Source organism: Euleptes europaea, chromosome 7 (assembly GCF_029931775.1).
Source record: "Euleptes europaea isolate rEulEur1 chromosome 7, rEulEur1.hap1, whole genome shotgun sequence".
NCBI lineage: Eukaryota > Metazoa > Chordata > Lepidosauria > Squamata > Sphaerodactylidae > Euleptes > Euleptes europaea.
Window position 1 is genome coordinate 10,026,865 of NC_079318.1, and position 21,446 is coordinate 10,048,310.

The 21,446-nt window shown below is 41.2% G+C and overlaps 1 protein-coding gene across 1 annotated transcript; it reads right to left on the reverse strand.

Moving 5' to 3' along the window:
• Positions 1-134: 134 nt before the first annotated feature.
• ZC3H12D (zinc finger CCCH-type containing 12D) lies at positions 135-20,625 on the reverse strand. The gene is made up of 8 exons (XM_056852622.1): positions 20,321-20,625; positions 15,929-16,068; positions 15,389-15,623; positions 13,034-13,140; positions 11,064-11,163; positions 7,956-7,976; positions 3,752-3,814; positions 135-189 (listed from the first exon to the last, which is right to left on the reverse strand). The coding sequence occupies exons 1-8, from the start codon at positions 20,623-20,625 to the stop codon at positions 135-137; spliced, it is 1,026 nt and encodes a 341-aa protein (XP_056708600.1).
• Positions 20,626-21,446: the final 821 nt, after the last annotated feature.

Consider the following 21,446-nt stretch of genomic DNA (forward strand, 5'->3'; position numbering starts at 1 on the left):
ATAGTCTTTGTTAACTTTCTTTTTCCCTTTAAATGATTACATGTGATCATGACCCTTTTTTTAAAGCTTTGATCTGAGAGAAGCAGTGCCTTAAAATAAGAGCATTCATGATAAACGATGCCTAAATGATTTCTTCACTGCCTCCTGGTCTGTATGTTGCTCTTGTAATTGCTGATGACCTGTGAAGACCTGCAGATGCAGCACGGTGAAAATGCAGGGAAAGTTGAAGAGTATATGCATATAGCTCACTCTGTACACTGTGGTTTACGGTGGGTGACACAATGTAAGGTTTTGTCTGGCACAAGGGAACCAAAGTCAAACTATGCTCAACCCACCCAAGATCAACAGCTGTATAAGCTTGGCTTCATCTGCTGAGTGTCTTGCAGACTCTTCATGAGATTTTATTTGGGCAAGTACGTGCAGAATGCAGAGTGGCAGCAGTAATACGAAATATTGATGACGTGAATGTCTTGGCAGCCAGCTTCCTAACCTGACTTTCAGGAGAATAGCAATAATTAGGACAATCCGAAATATAGGCTGGAAAAGAGAAATCAAGCACACTTGAACACTGAAGCAGTACCAAGCATCTCTTTATTTCCATAATCCTTTGTTCTTTGAAGGAAAGCATTCAGGTGGAACCCACACAGCTGAAATGAAGAACATAGTTTTATATTTTTATATGTTCTCTTGCCTGCTGCAGAAATGATGTAGTTATCTTAGAATGATGCAGGAGAGAGTGCTTATATGTAGCAAGAGACAAAATAGACTGTCACCCACTGTAAATATTTGCCAGTGGACATCTTAATAGGAATTTTACAAGTGATCTATGTGAATACACAAGGGCCTTCGTTTTAAAGGCTTTGCGGTGTTTTTTTTTAATGTGGGAAATAAACGTCAATCCCAAATAATTGGTCAGTAGATCCAAAGCATAATGCATTCAGTGCATTTTGTTTATTAAAAAAGAGGCCTTGTTTTTCAGCTTCATCTGCAGTTCTATGTGAAGATTGACAAATCAATTTTTACCTGTTGTATTAATAAAACCTAATTTGGATATCTTGAGTTGATGGTTTTGTGATTTAGCTGGGTAATCTGTCTTTGTAACAGATAAGTTATTTATAAAAATTAAAAAAATATATTGTAATATTTGGTTTGTGGTTTTTTAAACTTTGTCACTCAGCTATATATAGATGCTGAAATGACAGTTGAATGTAAACTAGCTGATCTTGTCTATGATCAAACATATTGTAAGAAATGGTTTTTTTAGTGAGATATTTTGCGTTTCTGAGAGTGTGAAAGCATGAACACTTTTAGGAACGGCTGTCCCTTCTCTTTGTACTGAGAAGCAGTGTAGGACACGTGATCGGTCCTTGCTTCCCCAGTTTTTCTACATCATTACTTAAAATTTTTATGCCATTAAAGCTTTTTGTATTTGTATTTGTTAGTACTTAAAATTGCCATTTAATGTGGAATGAGTTTGGTTTCAACTTGCAGGTTCCACTCACATTTAGTTTGATGAGATATCATATTCCAGAGAGACAGCTAATGCCTGAACACGATAGATCTGATGTTTGATTGAATTCTGTGAACGGAATCACAATTGTTTTTAAAATAGCTAGCAGTACAGTTTGCTATTACTAGAGTATAGGAGGTAGATGTGCTTCAGGTCCCAGTCCAGGGTACTCATGGGAGGGAAACATTTAATCTTTTGCTAACAATGAAAATTACAAATGAACACCTTCTCTTGGCTATTAAATTATGTTAAGAATCAGTGTTATTACACATAATTACAGGCCTTAAAGACTATGATTTTATTCAGAGGAGCTTGGTTTCTCACTATTAGATTAAGTGCTTCAAGTGTGTGATAGCAACACTAAAACTTCTATAGGACGCATATCAAAACTAGGTACAGTACTGAAACAATATAGAGCCTAGTTTAGGGACTATGACTGGTATAGTTCTATATCTGGTTTTCTAATATTTTGATTGCTGTAGGAGGAACAGAGTTGAGAATCCCATTCCTCACTCCAATTCAAGCCATTACAGATCACTTTGTAAAATACCTTGTAATTCTAGTGGTCATTCTGCTTCACATTTCATGACTTTGAGGTGGAAAACACCATCTCTACAGAGAAGATGGTGGTAATGAAGGTCCCAGCACAAATAGTTCAGCAATGGTCATAGTTCTTGTAGGTTATCCGGGCTGTGTGACCGTGGTCTTGGTATTTTCTTTCCTGACGTTTCGCCAGCAGCTGTGGCAGGCATCTTCAGAGGAGTAACACTGAAGGACAGTGTCTCTCAGTGTCAAGTGGGTTGGAAGAGTAATATATAGTCAGAAAGGGGTTGGGTTTGAGCTGAATCATTGTCCTTCAAAAACTATCAAAGTTAATGTGCTAATCATTGTCCTGTAAGTATCAAGATAATGAGGGTGTGGTATGTTAATATGGAACCATTGTATCCTGAAGTGATCTGTTAATGTGTGAAATCCAAGGCTAATCTGCATGGCTATTGTGGACTGTAGTCTTTGTTAGTCTGGAGGTTTTCAGGACAGGAAGCCAAGCCTTATTCATTCTTAAACTCTCTTCTTTTCTGTTAAAGTTGTTCTGATGTTTATGCATTTCAATGGCTTCTCTGTGTAATCTGACTAAATAGTTGGTAGAATTGTCCAGTCTTTCAGTGTCTTGGAATAAGACCCCGTGTCCTGTTTGTGTGTCCTGTTTATGAACTCTGACCGTGAAAGCCTTCGACAATGGTCATGGTATTAATGGTGAGAAGATGGCAGGGAAACATAGCTTTTTTATACATCTACTGCCATTGATGTCACTAATTATAATCTGTATTAGCTTTAATGGCATTTAATAGAACCTGAGTTGAAGGACACCTATGGATCTAAATCACTGTTATAAACAGGTATATTGGGACCAGTAAGGATGTCGTACCCTGCGTGTCACTTTTAGAAGTCACTCCTCCAATGATGCTATTCAATCAAGGCTTTGATCTTTACAGATTTCTCTTTTCTGCTGAAGGTTAACAGAAGGGATCTTTTCCTGCTCTTCCATTTCCATCTCAGCTATCTTCAAAATGCCACAGACAATGGGAGGGCAGCATCAGGCACTCACCATCACCAAACCATAGCAGACAATCTGTATGGTATCTACAGTCTGTGTGTGTAAAGTGCCTTCAAGTCGCAGCCGACTTATGGCGACCCCTTTTGGGGTTTTCATGGCAAGAGACTAACAGGTAGTTTGCCAATGCCTTCCTATGCACAGCAACCCTGGTATTCCTTGGTGGTCTCCCATCCAAATACCAGGGCTGACCCTGCTTAGCTTCTGAGATCTGACGAGATCAGGCTAGCCTGGGCCATCCAGGTCAGGGCATCTACAGTCTAGCCACTGGAATAATAACAAATGTGTGTGTGGGGGGGCTCCCAAGAGTTCACTGGAAAATACTGCTGAGATAACCATGCAGCTGGGCCATATGAAGTAGAGGGGAAGCTGGACAGTGAAGTTAGCTGTGGTAATAACCAGAAGCTACTGATGGTCAGCTCCAGTGAACAGCAGGTAGGTGTGGCTCACTGCAATGAAGGGGACTGGGCAAAATAGAGTATTAGGAAACTAACATACTTGTCAGTTATGTGCTTGATGTTGCTCTTCTTCCTTGTTGCGTTAACTCCCTTCTGTTTGCCTTGTAAAAAGTTTCCTTCCTACTTCTAGGAAGCCTGCGCGTTTGTCATGGATGCTTCCTACTCTGTTACCTGTGGATCTGTTGCTTCCTTCTCTGTGCAGCCCTAGCATAAGGCTGGCTGCTTGGGGGCTGTCTACATTTGTGTTGCGACAGTAATGGAACCCCTGTCTATGGGAGCCCTTATGTTTGTGGTTGCAGGCATTAATTACTGTCCTAATCCCAGAGGGATGCTGTGAACTTTGCCTAGCAGAATGCTTGCATGAGGAAGAGAATGTGGAAAGACTTAAGTAATATCATGATGTTCCTGTTGTCAGTGCATATTGCGTAGTGTATTCCTAGTATAGCTTAATGTGGGCATTGGTACTTGTGAAGTGATTAGTGGAAGGTGACAGCATTGCTAGTGGCTCTGTGGAAGACGGGTTTTTCCATTGCTATTTTTGCTCTCTTTTCTGTGCTGCTATTGTATATACTGTTGGGGCAGAAACAGAATTGTGCCTACTATCCTCACTTCATTACCTCAGTGCTGTTTGATCCCCTTAGGGGGAAAGACTGGATAAAAATTGAATAAATTAATGTCTGTTTAAATTTCTTCATATCCAGTTTGTATCTATTGGATAGCTTCCTGATAAATAGGTATAAATATCAACAGTGTGTTTATATATTATCCAGCAACTTTGTACAAACAGAACCCCAGGTTGAGGTTGGGGTTGTGTGTGTAAATAAGATTTATGTGTTTTAGTATGCAATGTTACATTGTCTTAATAAAAATTGTCAGACAGTTGTGAGGTGATGTTACATCTGTGAGGAAAGTGAAGCCACAAAGCTTGTAAGCCTCTGGGCAACCTACCAAGAAGTGGAGCTGATGCCTAGTTTACTGTTACTGAGGGAATGTCCCGTCCCCCCCGGGAGGTTTTCTGTGTGTGAGTCTTGCATGTACATAGGACAGAAGGTTTTGAAATGCACCACTTGATTCAAGCAAGGCTCTAAGATTACTAGCTTGAGTTGCAGGCCAGGGCATGCAGGGAAATTCACTGTTTTGAGTTGTGTTAAAGGAGAGCCAGCTCCCTTAGTTACAGTAAAGCTAAAGGAAACAATAAGGTATACCTTCATAATGAATGTCCATTTAAATATTTGTATCACAATTTTAAATATTGTTGAATAGATATTTTTATATTTAGTTCTTGGTCTCAGTGTCTATGCCTACTATAAACCAAGCTGCCAGGGTATAAATTAAACTTGTGTTTTATGTGCTTCCCCGTTATTGTCATAGTGACAGTATGGCCAAGGATTGGGGAGGTACAGCGGTAGAGCCTCTGCTTGGCATGCAGAAGGTACCAGGTTCATTCCCCGGCATCTCTAGTTAAAAGGACCAGGCAGTAAATGATGGGAAAGACCTCAGCCTGAGACCCAGGAGAGCTGCTGCCAGTCTGAGTAGATGATACTGAACTTGCTGTATCAATAGTCAGATTCAGAATAAGGCAGCTTCATGTCATATCTTCAAGTAAATCTCAAAGTTAAACAAAAACAGGTCCACACATATAAACTTTCCACTACTGCAATGATGCTGTGGGGTTCATTATGTGCACTGCACTTTAGTTTGTTCTCACACAAATGCATGTTTCTTGCACTAAGTAGGCTAGTAACTTACATTTCAGCAGCAAATGCACAAAATGGATAAGTAATAAATAATTACAACAACACAAATGGGTCCTTTGGGAAAGAGCTTCTGTTGAGCCGAATGTGCTGTTTTTCAAAAGTGTTTGGTATAATCATGAATAGGAAGTGCCATAATTTGCATCTCGATCCTCAAAACAGCTGTAATGCTACCTGGAATATTTTAATATAGGAAACTCATCTAAATAGCCTTCTTAAAGTGACTGGGTATGGCAGAAAGGAGTGTAGTATATGAATAACCTTTCCCTTTTTGCACCAATGTGTCCGAAAGGATTTTCATATCCCCTCACATGCTACTTCAGCACAGTGGTAAGATCCCAGTCCTTGCACAAGTGTCAAAATTTTACAGTGGCCTGGATACAAAGCTAGGAAGGATTGGAGAGGGGGCAACACTAGATCTTGTAGTTGTTCCCCTGCTTAAGAGTTTCCTCAAGGATTGTCACCAGTTACATGCCTCCAGATGTCGTTAGGCAACCAGTATGATCCAGTTCTCTGCCCTCCATTTCTCCTGTTATTCGTTGTCCACATTTGAAAATGTAAAGTGTAGCTCCAGTTACAAACTGAAGTTTCCCTGTTACAGACCAAGCCTTCCAGTTCTGCTGTGCACGTCATATAACATTCAGCAATAATTGCTTAGTGAGTAAGGGATATTTGTGCTTCCAAGCCTTATCAAAGCTATGTTTGCTTTACTGAAATAATGTTTTTACTTATTTCTGCACTTCTGTTTTCAAGGGGTAGTGTCTCATCCTTAGTTGACCTCCTGTGGGAAGTGCACACTTCTCATCTGATGTCATTTCTGGTGCCAATAATTCTGTGTATTTTGGCAGTATCAAACCACATCTTGCAAGTTCCCTTCCCCACTGCAATTTGTCTGCTGCTACTTGTGTGGTAGAAACTTTCTGGCTCATGGTCTTCCTTTAATATTGAGTTTCCATATATTAGCAGCAGCATCCTCACTTTCTCTGAATGCAGATCACCAGATGTAAGAGCTGAGGGAAACCACCTTCTAAAAAAATTTCTATCCCATTTTTGGGTCTTATTCTCCTTTTACTGTATAATCTTTCTTCTTTTTCCTGAAATAAGAATGTAAAATATTCAAGCACACTGAACTAACTCCATTTGCATGTCAGAAAGATATTTATACGGGGCAAATAGTTCTCATATTGCCACCTACTGTTGTTCCCCTGCTTAAAGTAATCCACCTTGCATCAACTAGAGCCTCTGCTTTTTCTATTGTAGCTTCCCCATTATGCAATGGAGTCCCTGAAAAGGTGAGGGGGTGCCATCCTGAGATATATGTAGAGGCTTTGCAGGGTCATTTTACTTGCTAGGGCTTTTAATGGACTATTTAATACAAAAAGCATTTTTGTAGTGGGGTGGAGGTTATTTGGGGTTTAATTTTATCTTGTATGTTACACATTGGGATTTGTAATTGAACCATCATGAGCCACGCTGAAAGATAGGGTAGAAATATTCTAATAAAGTAAATATAGATCAGGAGGCAAATCTCCAGTAAACTTCTTATATTTCTCAGTCCATTCCACTTTTGTCTCAAGGTCTGTTGAATTAAAGATGAGTAGCCCATTTCTGAAGGGGGGGTAGATCCACGGTGGCAGGGAGCAGCACAGCCATGCTGCCTCCTTAGAGGCACCGGAAAGAAAAACTATTTAAAATATAAAAAATAGGAAAATCGTCCATTGAAAGGTGGCATAGCCACGCCACTGCAAGAGGGAGTGTTGCTAGTGCAAAAGGGGTTCAGAAGCTGCCTAAAGGCAGCTCCGCCCCCAGCAATGCCCTGGGAATGCCCACACACACACACACACACCGGTGCGAGCTTTCCCTTCTGGTAATTCCCTGCTGGCGTGGCTGCACTGGTGGTGGCATCCGGCACAGTTCTGCAGCTCCCCAGTGCTGCCGTGTTTGCCCCTGGGATGGCGCAAGTGCCTCTTATCCTGGCTTAAATTGGCATTTACGCCACCACGGGGTCACACCAGCTGCTAAGGAGAGAGTGTTAGTTATGAGAGTTTAAAGCAATTTTAGGATTGCAGTCTTAATTCTCTGAATTTGGAAACTGTTAGAAGTATTTTGGACTGCCCCCCCAAAAAAATCAGTGGGTTATAGATCAAATCAAGCCTGAACTGACCCTAGAAGCTAAAATGACTAGACTGAGGCTATTGTATTTTGGTCACATTGTCACTAGAAAAGGCAGTCATGCTAGGAAAGGTTGAGGGCAGCAGGAAAAGAGGAAAACCCAACGAGATGGATTGACTCTATAAAGGAAGCCACAGCCCTCAATTTGCAAGATCTGAGCAAGGCTGTCAAGATAGGACATTTTGGAGGACTCTGCTTCATAGGGTCGCCATGAGTCGGAAATGACTTGACGGCACTTAACACACACACACACACACACACACACACAGAAGTATTTGATCAACCCAACAACACCCCCCACAGATGTCCCATATATTTTGCTTAACATCAAGCCTGAAGAATAGCTCTAGTGAACTTGAAAGCTTGTGTCAGGCCTGTTCTCTGCTGAAGTGGCCTGACTGAGATTGTTTTGGTTTCCCCAGGTGCTGTTCAAGGACAGCTCTGCCAACCGACGAATTCCTAGTCTGCTTCTGAGTCCCGTGGGAATCCACCCTCGCCGGGAGGGGGGTTGCCATGACTTCCATTGCTATCTTGATATGACTATTGCTCTTTCATATAGGCCCTGCACCATACCCCTAATCCCCATTAGTGCCAATCTGTTTGCTGCTGTAAACCTGTTGGTCTTCCGAATAAATCAACTCTCTTTTGGACTATTCGTCTGTGGATGTTGTTTATGGGATTATCACGGGACAAGTGCTCACAGCTTGCTTGCCACTTTGTGATGTTTTCATTGGTCTGGGAAATTCTGCTGCCTTTGTGTTCGCGAAACAGCACGATATTAAGAGTTGTGGATTGAAATCCCAGATGTTAACTTTTTGGTTTAGTAATGTTTTGCCTGTCCTCTTGGGGCTTTTGCCTATCATCTTGAGGTTTTATTTTTCAAAACACTTGACAATGATGCTCTAGAAAAATTTGAACACTATCAATGCAGAGTTTTCTTTGTTTAAAAATTGTGAAGAACTAGAAAACATTTGCATGTGTCATGCATGTACACACTTCTTTGTTGTTTTAATTGATCACCCATGTTCAAACAACTTCCCACTTCTTTAAAAAATTCTCAGCAGCTTTAAATATGGCAACAATCTTCTGCTTGAATATGTGGACACACGTAATAGACTTAGTTATGAGAGTTTAAAGCTTATGAACATAGATTAACCAACGTTCAAGCTGATTTTGTGTTTCTGAAACAGGAAAACTGGGCTAGGCATCACATTATTTGGGCACACATTTATTGTTGAGAACATCATCTTGATAATATTGAAGTCCATAAAGTGTTGCTCTCTACTTCACTATTCTGCTATTTTTTACAATTTGAATATAGAAGAACTCTTATGACAAATGAGCTCCTTATAAATATATAAGCATAATTATTTTAAAGATTTATGTTCCATCTTGTCCTCTTCAAGGCAGCTTACATGTGAATATTAAAATAATGCTAGAACAGAATCTCAAAACACATTTTAAAACAGGACTATGTTCCAAAGAAAAACAAAGGGACGAAATGCAAAACAGGCAACAACTAAAAATAATAAAGCAACTGTGTAATATATCCTATTTAAAAATTGAGAAAACAAGTGCCTAAAAGTTAGTAGAGGTTAATGTGCTTTATTGGGGCACAACCCTAGAAAAGGCCATGCAGGACCTTAACTGGTGACCTCAGCTAATGGGCAGATTAATAAAGAATCCTTCGAATATTCTATAAGGCACTAAATGGCATCACTACACCATCATCTGGAAGCAAACTTGGAGCAAAGACAAAGTCCTGTTTCCTTCCTCAGAGGTCAGAGGAAGAAAAGATAAAGACAAACCCTCCCAAAAACAGAAGCTTTTGGCATTGGCAACTATATTGAATAAGGCAGGTCCCAGTTAACTACCCGGTTACTATATGGTGAACTAGGTGCAAATTCTGAGTGCTTTTCAGAAGCAGCCCCACACGCAATGCATAAACGAACCAAGCAATCACTAAAACATGAATAATTAATAATTTGTTTCCCCTCCCCACCCCCCACAAGAGGCTACAGTGAAAGATGTTTTCAAGCCACAGATATTCCTTGAGCACTGATAAACAGAGAGGGATTTAATAAGCACTCAGGCTACAAACCTGAAATACCAAGATCCTTCAACAAATGTCCCAAATGTTGCAGGGATGCACATTTGTCATTCACACCTCATGTGATGACCAAAGCTATGCAATATAGCAAAGTAATAAAATAGTTATACCAAGCAAAGTATGTTGTAACTCTAACAGAGAAGAGAATGCGGAAGGAAGGGTCTGGGGTTTGATAAAGGAATAGCAAGAATGTTTGTGGAGGAGGGGGTTAAATGAAGTTAAATCATAATAGATGAGGTTTGCGGCAATGCAGTAAATCTCTACAGTAAAAGCAGGCATGGATTTAAACAAGAAGCTAGAGACGATAACAGATTGAAAAGCAGGCATTGTCCCACCCAGAGTACAGAAGGGCAAATGATGGAAAGACGGGTAACAATGCAATTCAAAGTCTTGTTTAGAATAAATTCTTCTGTTCTTCCAACAAAGTTACTTGTACAAATTGTGAGTAGGAGTATACACTGGGGCATTATAATAACATAACTGCTTTTCTTTTACCATGCCTTTCTTGTAGAGAATCTGCTACATAGGGTCCCGTACTTTTTAAGAAATAGCTTTCGTTATCTAAAACATTAATGTATGAGGAGGACACAGATTGTATGGGCAGGAAGAGCAGGAGGCTTGTTGAATCTGAGGTTGCTCACCATAAAGTGAGTTTACAGACATGCTCTGTTCAGACTCTGTATCAGAAGGATAGGGATAAAACTCTACTGCTCCAAACAGGCCAAAGTCCAACCAATGTGACTGGTCATAAGACCTGGTCTGCAAATTTCCAGGATGTTGCATATCTCCATGGTGGTTGTATGAAAACAGGTCAAATGAAGACGTTATCAAGCTGTGCAGTCCTTCAGGTTGGGCTTCCAGACCCTGTCTTACAAAACCAGATATTTCGGGCAGTTGCACTGTTGGTGTTTGCATCCTGCAAACTTGTGAAAGAGGACTTAGCCCTGGTACTTTCTCATCTTGGCAGACACCTAATCCTTGGAGATTACATCTTTGTAAGCATGGGCATTCCAAACACTGGCTAGGATGAGGCAGAGGTGCATTGTGTTTGAGCTGGTGAACGTTATGTTGATCATCCACCATGTCCTCATATTTACCAGGTCTTGTAAGTGTGTATCCAGAATACTTCTGGGAACTAAGAGACAATGCAGAGAGTCGCTTCAGGATGGCTCCTGTATGTTTGTCTTGACCTTTGTGTGATGCAGTTGCTTGCAGTTGCCAGCTGCCTTGATGCATGCTTGGCCAGTCACTTGCTGAATTCCTGGTGCCATCTTCCCACTGTGGAGGATTAGTCTGAAGTTCCTCAAAGCTGTGTGCTGAGCTGCTTTTCCAGCCAATAGTGCTGCCCCCTCTAGACCCCACTGAGCTGAATGTATTCCCACCTCTGTTTTTGGGAGGGTTTGTCTTCATTTTTTCTTCCTCTGACCTCTCACGAAGGAAACAGGACTTTGTCTTTGCTCGAAGTTCATCAGCCACCGAGATCTGATCACAATTAACTCTTTCTGGGTGGTAGAATTTACATTTGTTGCCATATGTACACTTTTTGCCTGGGAGGAAAAAATTGTAGATAATGAGCTAATGCATATCAATTACATCAATCAGAATGCATGGCTGGTTTATGGAAATGTAGGTCTTGGAAGTGCCCCATGTCTTTCATAGGATAAGACCACCACAACTGTAAAGTAATTGAGCATTACTGTTTGGCACATAAAGCAGAAGCACCTCTTGTATTTTGATTTTATGAATGCATAGAAGGAAGAGTGAATGAATAGAAGGAAGAGTGAATGAAGGAAAAGTGTGGTATATTTCAGAAGCTCAAATTCAGTTTCTGGATTCAGTGGGGCTATTTGCTTTGCCATCATTTATGGGAAAGAAGAATGATCCACTCAACTATCTTGCAATCTCCACTGTTTGGTATTTATTCAGATATTTATGCCCTCATTTTCCATTAATTATATCCACAGCACAGCTAGCAATGTTCTTAAAAACCATGATACAAAATTAAAACAAAACTATTTAATACGAACAAACATGGCACTACTTTTAGATTATGAATGATACTCTTTCAGCCCTGCTCTCTGTGCCCCCACCTGCAGGGGTAAGAAAGGTGGCCAGACTCAGGGCCTTTTCAGCAGTGGCACCTCTCCTTTGGAATGCTCGCCCTCTTGAGGCTTGCCTGCTGCCTCCCTTACTTTCCTGGAAACAGACCAAAATTTCTCATTATGCATGCTTTTAACTAAGGGGCACCTTCTTTTTAGCTATTTTATGGTCTGTCCCTAGCCTGAGGACTGTTTTATCAGGGGAACTTCTCACCATCACTATGGAGTTGGTTGAAAAATAAGCTGCCCCCATTTTAAGTCTGATTTATAATGACTCTCCACCCCAATGTCAAGCCATCATCCTTGCCCTTTTATTATCTGTGATTGGGCACTAAAGAGTGGGAGCGGTCATGTCAGTCATCCGTACCCTTTTGAGAAGTCACCCGGGCTTCCTAAGCAGTTCTCCAAGCAGCATTGCAGAGTTCTTGTAAGGCTGAACTCCGCCAAGTAATGGCCTGTTCATGACGAAAGAGCTTGACGAAGCTCCCCTTTCCCAGGTTAAATTCCTCCTGACAGAACACCAAATAAAGCATCTGCCCTGCTAGGAGTGTAGGGCCAGGTGGAACTGCACTGCAAGCTTTTCCCCAGCTGAAGCTGTAATAGTTCAGTGCAGCTTTGTTGGTTTGCTCAGGATGTGGCATCTGTCGTTTTCATACTGTCTGCTATGTAAACAGATGCAACTCACCAAGTGTGTAATGGTTTCCCTGGCAAGATATGCAGAAGTTTTATTTATAGTCCATCTCACTTAAGTTCCCTCTCTGTGTGCTAAGCATCACAATGCGGATCAAAAAAATAGTAGCCACCATGTTCTCATTGAAAATGTAAAGCTGCCTCAAATTTCCAGCCTCTTTGTTAGGTGGAACTCAGAGTAGCATTAATATTAGCAATTTAAAGTGAGGGCTTACATGCCTGCTCCTGGTTTACCATGGAGCGGGGTGACCTCAAGATTGCCAGGAGAAGCAAGAAGTTAATGCAGATGTTAAAAGTGCTTTTTACATTGTGTAAATTTCACCTTTAGTCTCAGTGAGAAAGGCAGACTATAAATAACAAATACAAATATTTGCATTTCTAGTGTTGTGTCTAAAGAGAATCTCTGATTTTTCGAGTTGGAAATATTTGCAAGCTTCAGATATCAGGGAGCTTCTGCATATCTCTAAAGGGGAGAAGACAAGCTCGCCTTTCAACTTGATACAGGAAGCACAAATAGTAACTGTGTAAATCACCATTTGCACATCTTTCTATAATACTAGACGTTTCTTTTATTGCGGATCTCACAAGTTAGGTGGATGGTCAACGGTGCAAAGCACTGAAAACCTACCGTAAGGGCAGAGCTGCCATTTTGGTTCAGGGATCAGTGGCTTTTTGCTCAGAAAACTGGCGAGAGAAGGTCCGTGTCGGCCCAAGGGATCATCAGGAGGCATAAATCTAAAATAAAATTATCACAGTTAACTGAACAGTCATCATCATCTGAAATATATGTCAGTTCATCATAAAGTTTCTTGGTGTGATTTTAATACATTATTCAGGCCCTTTGTCAAACAGATTCCCAACTCGTATACACAACTCCTACTTTAGTGGGAAGAGAGATGGACACAGAGGACTATATAATCAAGCATGTGAATCATAACTGGCAGGGGATAGTGAATGAGCAACATTAGTATTCTACAAACCTGTCAATTAGTGCTTTGGAAAACCATAAAGCAAATGGTTACAAAGTTTACATAAAACCATTAATGGGAAAAACACATCAACCCCGTCAATGTTATAACTTATCCAGTCACCTGTCAGATATTACTCTGCCCAATCCCAGTTCTTCCCCTTATTAACTCTAGTATATTTGGCCCAAGAAGCAGCTGATGGATAACTGAATGTCATCTGTGTGAGTGTGTAAAGTGCCGTCAAGTCGCAGCCAACTTATGGCGACCCCTTTTTTGGGGTTTTCATGGCAAGAGACTAACAGAGGTGGTTTGCCAGTGCCTTCCTCTGCACAGCAACCCTGGACTTCCTTGGTGGTCTCCCATCCAAATACTAACCAGGGCTGACCCTGCTTAGCTTCTGAGATCTGACGAGATCAGGCTAGCCTAGCACTAACTAAAGTAGATACATGCAAATAAGTGTGTTATACTTTCCAAAGTTAACCACTTTTAAGTGCCATTGATTGCAAAGAAGAGATTTAAAGCCCTCCAATTTAAATAAGTGGATTTAACAGTACTAAACACTCCAATTTAAATAAGTGGGATTTAACAGTACTTAGTTGGCTGGATCATCTCCATTTTGTAGGAAACTGGTATTTTCTTAAGCTAGTTAGGCCTAAAGTGGCTATCTAGTGTACTTTCATAATCACTTCCTGGCCTTGTTGACATAATGATGCTTTGCCAGGTCTGGTTTTGTTTTGTTTTTGGTCTCTGGGTATGTGTTTGTGAATCTTGTAATTTCCACTGATAATGAAGAATGTGAAATGCCTTACAGTCTAATTTTTAAAATTATTTATTTGGTACATTTTTATCCTGCCTTTCCTCTAAGGTGCTCAGGGTGACACACATTAGTCTCCCTCCTTCATTCTACCCCCACAACAGTCCTGTGAGGTACGTTAGGCAGAGGTTAGGCTGAAAGAAAATGACTGAACCAAGGTAACCCAGTGAACTTTCTTGGCAGAGTGAGGATTTGAACCTGGGTCTCCATGGTCATAGTGTAGCATGTTAATCACTCTAGGAAGCTGGAGTCTTCTGTTGGATTCTGGTTTTTGTTGCTTCAACTCTGAAGGTTCATTCAACCAGGTTTGTCTGTGCAAAGACAGACTATTTTGAAATTTAATTAATTCTGAACTGCTAAATTTCTTAGAAGCTTATCTAGATTTCCTCCGTGAGAAGGTCAATAATGACAGAAATGCTTTCCCCATCAATGACTTGTCCACTATTACTAATCTTCCTATCAAGTGTGCAGCTCCAGGAAAGTACTGGTTATGTTCTAGGTCATATTCTGTGTTTTGTACGCTACAATAGTAATGCCCAATAGGTATGGCCTATTCACTGCATGAACTGAACGTGCTCCAGGATTTTCTTCAGGGCTTTTGTGGCTGACATGCCAGAGTTCCTCAGTAAGGAAGTCAATGTTGGAGGAATTGTTGAAGGCCGAAAGTTTGAAAACCACCTAAATAAAGATAATGCTTTCTTATTTACGTGTACCTCTTCAGATCTCAGAAGCTAAGCAGGGTTGGTCCTTGCTAGTACTTGGATGGAAAACCACCAAGAAATACCAGGGTCACTATGCAGAGGAAGGCGATTGCAAACCAGCTCTGTTAGCCTCTTGCCTTGAAAACCCTACTGGGTTGCCGTAAGTCAGCTGTGACTTGATGGCACTTTACACACACACACATGTGCATGTGACTGAGACATAAGGCCATTCAGCAGATACCAGCCCTAGGATATAACCAACTAGGCCAGCAATGTGGAAAAGGCAACCACAGATGAAATTATTGCTTTACCAAAAACAAATGCCATGAGTATATCACAGTTACAAACAATATTTTTGAAGAACACAAAGAAAAGTTCTCAAATAATACCTTTTTAAAAAAGCTAATTCCTTTCCTGCTAAATGATAGAAACTGCAATTGACTATGCTAGGATTAGACCTCCAGAAGAGATCAAAGATGAGATGATGGTTGGTGTCTTACGTGTCATTGACGAAGGAATACATGAGCAGTCGCTGCTCAATGAACCATTTCCACTCCGGATTTTCATTCTGCAGGTCCCGAAAGTTGTCATTGGAAACAATGACCCCATCTTGCTCATATGCCAGCTTCACTATGTAGCGATCATCATAGCATACCATCCTCTTGCCTTTCATTTTGCGGGATGGTGTAAATACAATAATTGCTTGCTTTGCAAGTATCTCAAGGATATGCTGATCTAAAAGTTAAAATAAAGGAGATGTTACATTTTTAAAAAATCCTAGCAGATGTCAAACACTTGTAAGGATTTAAATAGATTTAAAAATCACACCCAAATCCTCAAAGTGTTTGAAGCCTTCTGTATATACAGAAACAGCACATTCTAGCATTGGGATTTAAACTCATTTAAATTCCATTGACTTCAGTTTTAACTGGAATGTGAAATGGGCTGTTTATTGCCTGGAATTTAGCTGCCCATAACATCAAAAGTGTCATCTGAAGCAAGGCTTCATATTTTAAATTTGCTCTAAAAAACATACCTACCTGTAACAGGATTATCAAATCTTGTTGGTGCCTTTCTCCAAGAAGGGACAAAGACTTTGATGTACTTGTGACCTCTGTTCTTGAACCAGTCCACCACCAGTTGAATTCCCATGCATGAAAACACTTCCTTATTTCCATGGCTGCAATTAAAAAGAAAGAAAATATAGGTCAGAAATGGCTAGTGCCTTCTTGTAGTTTCTACTTATATCTCTTTGGTTTATGAAGTCTTGATGCACCAGTGGCATGCCTCTTTGAAATGGGCGTGGGGAGGCCTGTTCCATCTACCATCATTCCATCTCCCCACTATGATGTGCTCATTCTGAGCCTGACTTGTAGGCTTTCTGGGGCTTTCTCCTTTAAACCAGATTTTGTTTTTTAACTACTGTGTCCTGGTTCAAAGAGTTCAAACTACTCTGACCTTCAGGGTGACTGCAGACAGTGTCTCCCACAACCAATACAGGAAAGGCAGGGGGTAGGGGCTGCCAACCTCCAAGTGGTAAATTCAATACAGGAATAGCTGTAAACAATGCCAATTATATTGGCTATATTTTAACAGTATGTGGTAATATGCCCACCAGTAACATATACCATCAACAGATGTGTGTATTTTTATGCATATTTTTATAGAATATCCAAACAGGTAAGTTACACAGCAACTTCCTCTATCAGGTAAGTATTGAAGCAGAGTTCACTTGAAATTGTCCTTTAAGATGTGTTTCTTTCTTTACAGCAGCAAATTAAGCATTGAAGGAGAAAACGATCGTTTCGGAGCATGAAGCTCAATTCTTCCTCAGTTCTTCCTATGTAATACAATAAATAAACCTTTTTCATAGTCTCCAGTCTCTTTAAAATACATTCCATATTTGTCAATAATTTACTACAATACTAAAACAGTTGATAATTAAATACATACAAAAATACTTCATATACTTACAAAAATGTATTTTAAAGAGACTGGAGACTATGAAAAAGATTTATTTATTGTATTACATAGGAAGAACTGAGGAAGAATTGGGCTTCATGCTTCGAAACGATCGTTTTCTCCTTCAATGCTTAATTTGCTGCTGTAAAGAAAGAAACACATCTTAAAGGACAATTTCAAGTGAACTCTGCTTCCATACTTACCTGATAGAGGAAGTTGCTGTGTAACTTACCTGTTTGGATATTCTATAAAAATATGCATAAAAATACACACATCTGTTGATGGTATATGTTACTGGTGGGCATATTACCACATACTGTTAAAATATAGCCAATATAATTGGCATTGTTTACAGCTATTCCTGTATTGAATTTCTCATCTGTTGATATTTGTACAGAGGTGTCTGTTTTTTCCTTAACCTCCAAGTGGTAGCAGGAAATCTGCTATTACAAGTGATCTCCAGCCGACAGAGATCAGTTCACCTGGAGAAAATGGCTGCTTTGGCAATTGGACTCTATGGCATGTCCCCTTTCTTGTATATCACCCTCTGAACTTCTTCTTGTATGAGACGGGGGTTATTTTGTAATGATCCAGTACCGCTCCCTTAAGCTTGGCATATTCTGCCCCATCTGCCTTGGGTAATGCCTTCAAGGCTTCTCCAATAATGCCTTGGGTAATGCCTTCAGTGCATTGAAACCCTGCCCTCCTCAGACTCCACCCCCAAAATCTCCAGGTATTTCCCAACCCAGAGCTGGCAACCCTAATTGGGGGGGGGGGGCAGGACACACAGATCTAAGCTCTGCTTTCCAAGTGGTTGGGGCAGCTATTTCCCCCTTTTGCCCTTTAAAGGTCTTTCCCACTTTCCCGACCCAACAGTGCAGGAGCCTTTCAGTCCAGCTTAGCAGTGAAAGGGAAGAGAAAGAGGGGTTTGCTGGACTGCATTTGGGCACCCATTGCGATGACCCACCTCATCTATGCTTCTGCACAGGGGTGGCACAGCAGAAGCCTGAGGGGTGGGTTGGTACACATTTTTGTGCTCCTATGTAGGTGCAACCTTAGTCAACTGATCAAGCATACTACTAGGGCACTTTTGCAAACTAGCAACCCCCAGCTTGCCCAGGGACACCAATAAAATGGCTTTCATGAGCATAAAGTAGAATCGTTTCAGAGAAACTGAGACAGGCAAGTTAAACAAATAATAATATTTTAAACGAACCAGGGCTTGAGAAAAGAAAATGGAAAGGAACATTTCTTAAAAGGTGAGAATTTTTATATCATAAGGATTTTGTTGGTGGTAATTATTGCCTTTTAAAAGTGTTATTTTAATCATACTGGGATGAGGAAAGTAATTCTTTGCTTTTAGCTAGAATTTGTGTTCAGCAATAACTATACTCAAACTTATTCCGTGATCTGAAATAACTGAACGGCACTATTCTCCTTCCTCACTTCCCTTCACTCTTTGAATCTCCTGGGTGCTGATTTTGTATGTTTTGCAGAATTCAAAGTGTACAGCAAATTTCTCTTTGCTTCTCTGTCTGTTAACTCTAGAGCCAGGTGGTTGTTCTATATAGCTGTGGCCTGATTGCACACTTGTACCACTTGTCTTTTACAGTTTGAACATAACCACTGAACAGAGATGTCATTAGCCCTAACCTTGCCAATGGTGTTTCATCTTTCAGCCTCATTCACCCCTGGAATACGTAATCAAAGAGGTTTGAGTGAGTTTAGGGCTTATGCAGGACAATTTGCCATGCAACACCATTCAGCAGGTTGAATCCAAGGGGCTTAACGCACGGCCAATTTGTCTCGCTTTTGTGCCTTAATAGTAGCGAATCTCCGTGGTCCACACGCACGACCGTCCAAGGGCTGCGCATCGGACCCACCTTAGTCGCGAATTAAGGCAAAAAAACCCGGGTTAATCAATCCCTGTTTTCTAGCGATCTTTTCAGTGCTAAACCGCTACTTTTTTTTTATTCCGCTACATTACCGGAACGCCGACGTGCGTGTAATTACTCGGCTAGCTCGCTACTAATGCCCCTTACCGGTCTCCTCCGTTTCGCCCCCTTCCCTGCGCGAGCAAGTGCCGCTTCCCGTCCCCCGTCCCGCCCCCTTTCCTGTGCGAGCAATTGCTGCTTCCGGTCTCCCGTCCCGCCTTTTTTTAATTGACAGGTTGAGACGATGGTATACCGGAACGCTGGTGTTCCAAGAAAAAAAAAAGGGGGAGAATCGCCCTTTGATTGGATAACTCCTCAGCCAATCCTTGGGCGATGTCACTCCCCTGCTATCCCGCATTGCGAACTATCCCACATTATATGGTTGGTTCAAACGCACAGGGAGCCTCCAGCAGCTACTTGTTTCAGACTTAATGTGGGATAGGCTGGCATCATGCGTTTGATTATCCAGATTTAAATATTGTGGGATTAAATATTGTGGGATTATTGTGAGATAACAGAGGAGCGAACCAGGAACATTCTGCCCATGCGTTAATGCCCAAAGTGACAATGAGGAAAAGAACAGGGCAAGTTAAGGAAAAGTCAGAGGTGGATTTAGCTTTTTGCTAGAAGAGTTGCAGCTTTAGAGAACACAGTGAAACGGATGAGAGAGAGAGAGAGAGAGAGAGATGCAATCAGCGAATGGCAAAAGCTTAACAAAAGGGATAACTTGTCATCACCACAACACAAGTAGTGTGGAATAAACAATGGAGTTTGTATATCTTGTCGTAATAGATTGCGGCCAGCAGAAACAGAGGGCCAGGCTCCAAGTGTAATCCTGAAGCCCTTGCAAGAGACTGACATGAGACTGCAAACAGCAAGTGCACTGAAGACAGAAGGGAGGCTAACTGACCAGATGGCTGCTAAATGGCTGTCAGACCATTCCAAGCACTGGCAGCATAGTATAAGAAATTAACTACAACAGAACTGTTATATCCCAGTTGAAGTATATGTATATATACATATATATACATATATACATATATATATGTATATATGTACATGCATTCATTTTATGCCAGGTTAACTCTCACGGCAGTCTCCTGAAGGAGGCTGGGAGCTATGGAAAGGAGAGGCAAATGAGGGTCCAACATTAGGGATCCCCTAGCCCCTTTTGTAGAACTAAAATTCCCACAGTTTCTTGACAGAATTGCTACTGAACCGGTTTAAATTTGTAATAGGTACATGGAGCCTACAGATTTCCCAGATGGGAACTCTTATCCCAGAAAGTATTTTAATGCTTTGAACAACAGGAAGGACCATTGGTGGGTTCTCCACACAACCCAAGGTGCAATCTCTCTCTGTGGGGCTGACTTGCTTCTGGCGTGGCACCAGAAGTGGCAGGGATCTGTCTGCACAGACAAAACCTGAACCCTTCTCCAAAATTCTAGTGTTCCACATGAAGGTAATTTCATGGCACTACAAAAGCTAAAGAAGCAGAGAAACGATCTAGGATAACAAAACAGAAAAAACGCTTGCCTCATGGCGATGTTGCTGCCATCAATCACAATGGGTCTCAAGTCTGTGGCAGGATGACTGGCTTCCTCAGTAGACTGTAGTGAAACAGGCAGGGGCGTGCAAGATGCTGGAGCACCAGGCCTGGAGTGAAATTGCTGCATCCAGTTCTTGGGATCCGGAATCCTTCTGCTGCCCATCTGAATTAGCTCTTGCAGTAAATCATTTTCAGAGGCCTCCTGGCCTAGCTTCTCCAGTACTTTGCCAACTTGCTCCTTGCTGTAGCCTAGCTTGCAGAAAAACTCCAGCTTGCTCTGTTGTGCTTCCATTTCTATACAAGGACAAGAATGCCTCACAGCATGTGCAATTACCTGTCAGAAAGCCGAGATCCAACTGTTGGCATGTGCTTGTTTTGGGAGGAATATTTCCCGTTGACAGGGTTGATCCAATGCAGCCACTTTTAAAATGCATCCACTTCTTGGGGAAAGAAAGGAAAATAACCATTTAGCAATCAGGCACTGAGGAACTACTCATGCTGCTTACAAAAAACTTTGGGGTCTTCACTACCTGTCTCTTTAAGGAGGAACACGGCAGTTACTGTAGCATTTGGAGCACCAGCCTGGATCCCTCTATTAATTTTTGTATGCTGCCTCTTTAAGGAAATGGTTAGTGGTATTTTTATATATTTTATACACTATAAAAGAAAGATATCCATTTCATAAATTAGCTGGATAGATTAGCATTTTACATAAACTGGTGAGACACCATCAGCTTCAGTATCATATCGACTAAACAAAAGATACAAGAGAAAGGAAGCACCCATTTTGTGTGTGCTTTCCAAGGCTGAGGAGATGGGTGCTGCTTCTTTTTGCTTCCAAGAATCAGAAAACAGCTTTTTCCCCTCTGACTTCTGATATCTCAGTTATTTCCCTCTGAATCTAAACTTTACTCATTAGTAAATCTCAAAGAGGTCTTGTCTTCTCTTGATTTCAGGGGAAGCCCAGCAGGAGAATGCTTGAAAATCCTTGCTGTCAGACCACACGTTGCCTTTTGACTTACCGGAGGCCTGCAGCCTTTTCCCAGAGGTTCTGAGCACAACTGAGCTCCTTTCTTATTAAATATATATTCTCTGGGCAACCAATATTCGTCA

What these genes read in the sequence shown, in the direction of transcription:
- ZC3H12D (XM_056852622.1), bottom strand. Translation starts at nt 20,625, where the DNA reads ATGGAAGCACAACAGAGCAAGCTGGAGTTTTTCTGCAAGCTAGGCTAC. An exon ending in ATGGCAGCTCTGCCCTTACG is followed by an intron (nt 11,164 to 13,033) that starts GTAGGTTTTCAG and finishes TTTTCCTCCCAG; the next exon opens with GCAAAAAGTGTACATATGGC. An exon ending in AGGAAGCAACAGATCCACAG is followed by an intron (nt 190 to 3,751) that starts GTAACAGAGTAG and finishes CTGCATCTGCAG; the next exon opens with GTCTTCACAGGTCATCAGCA.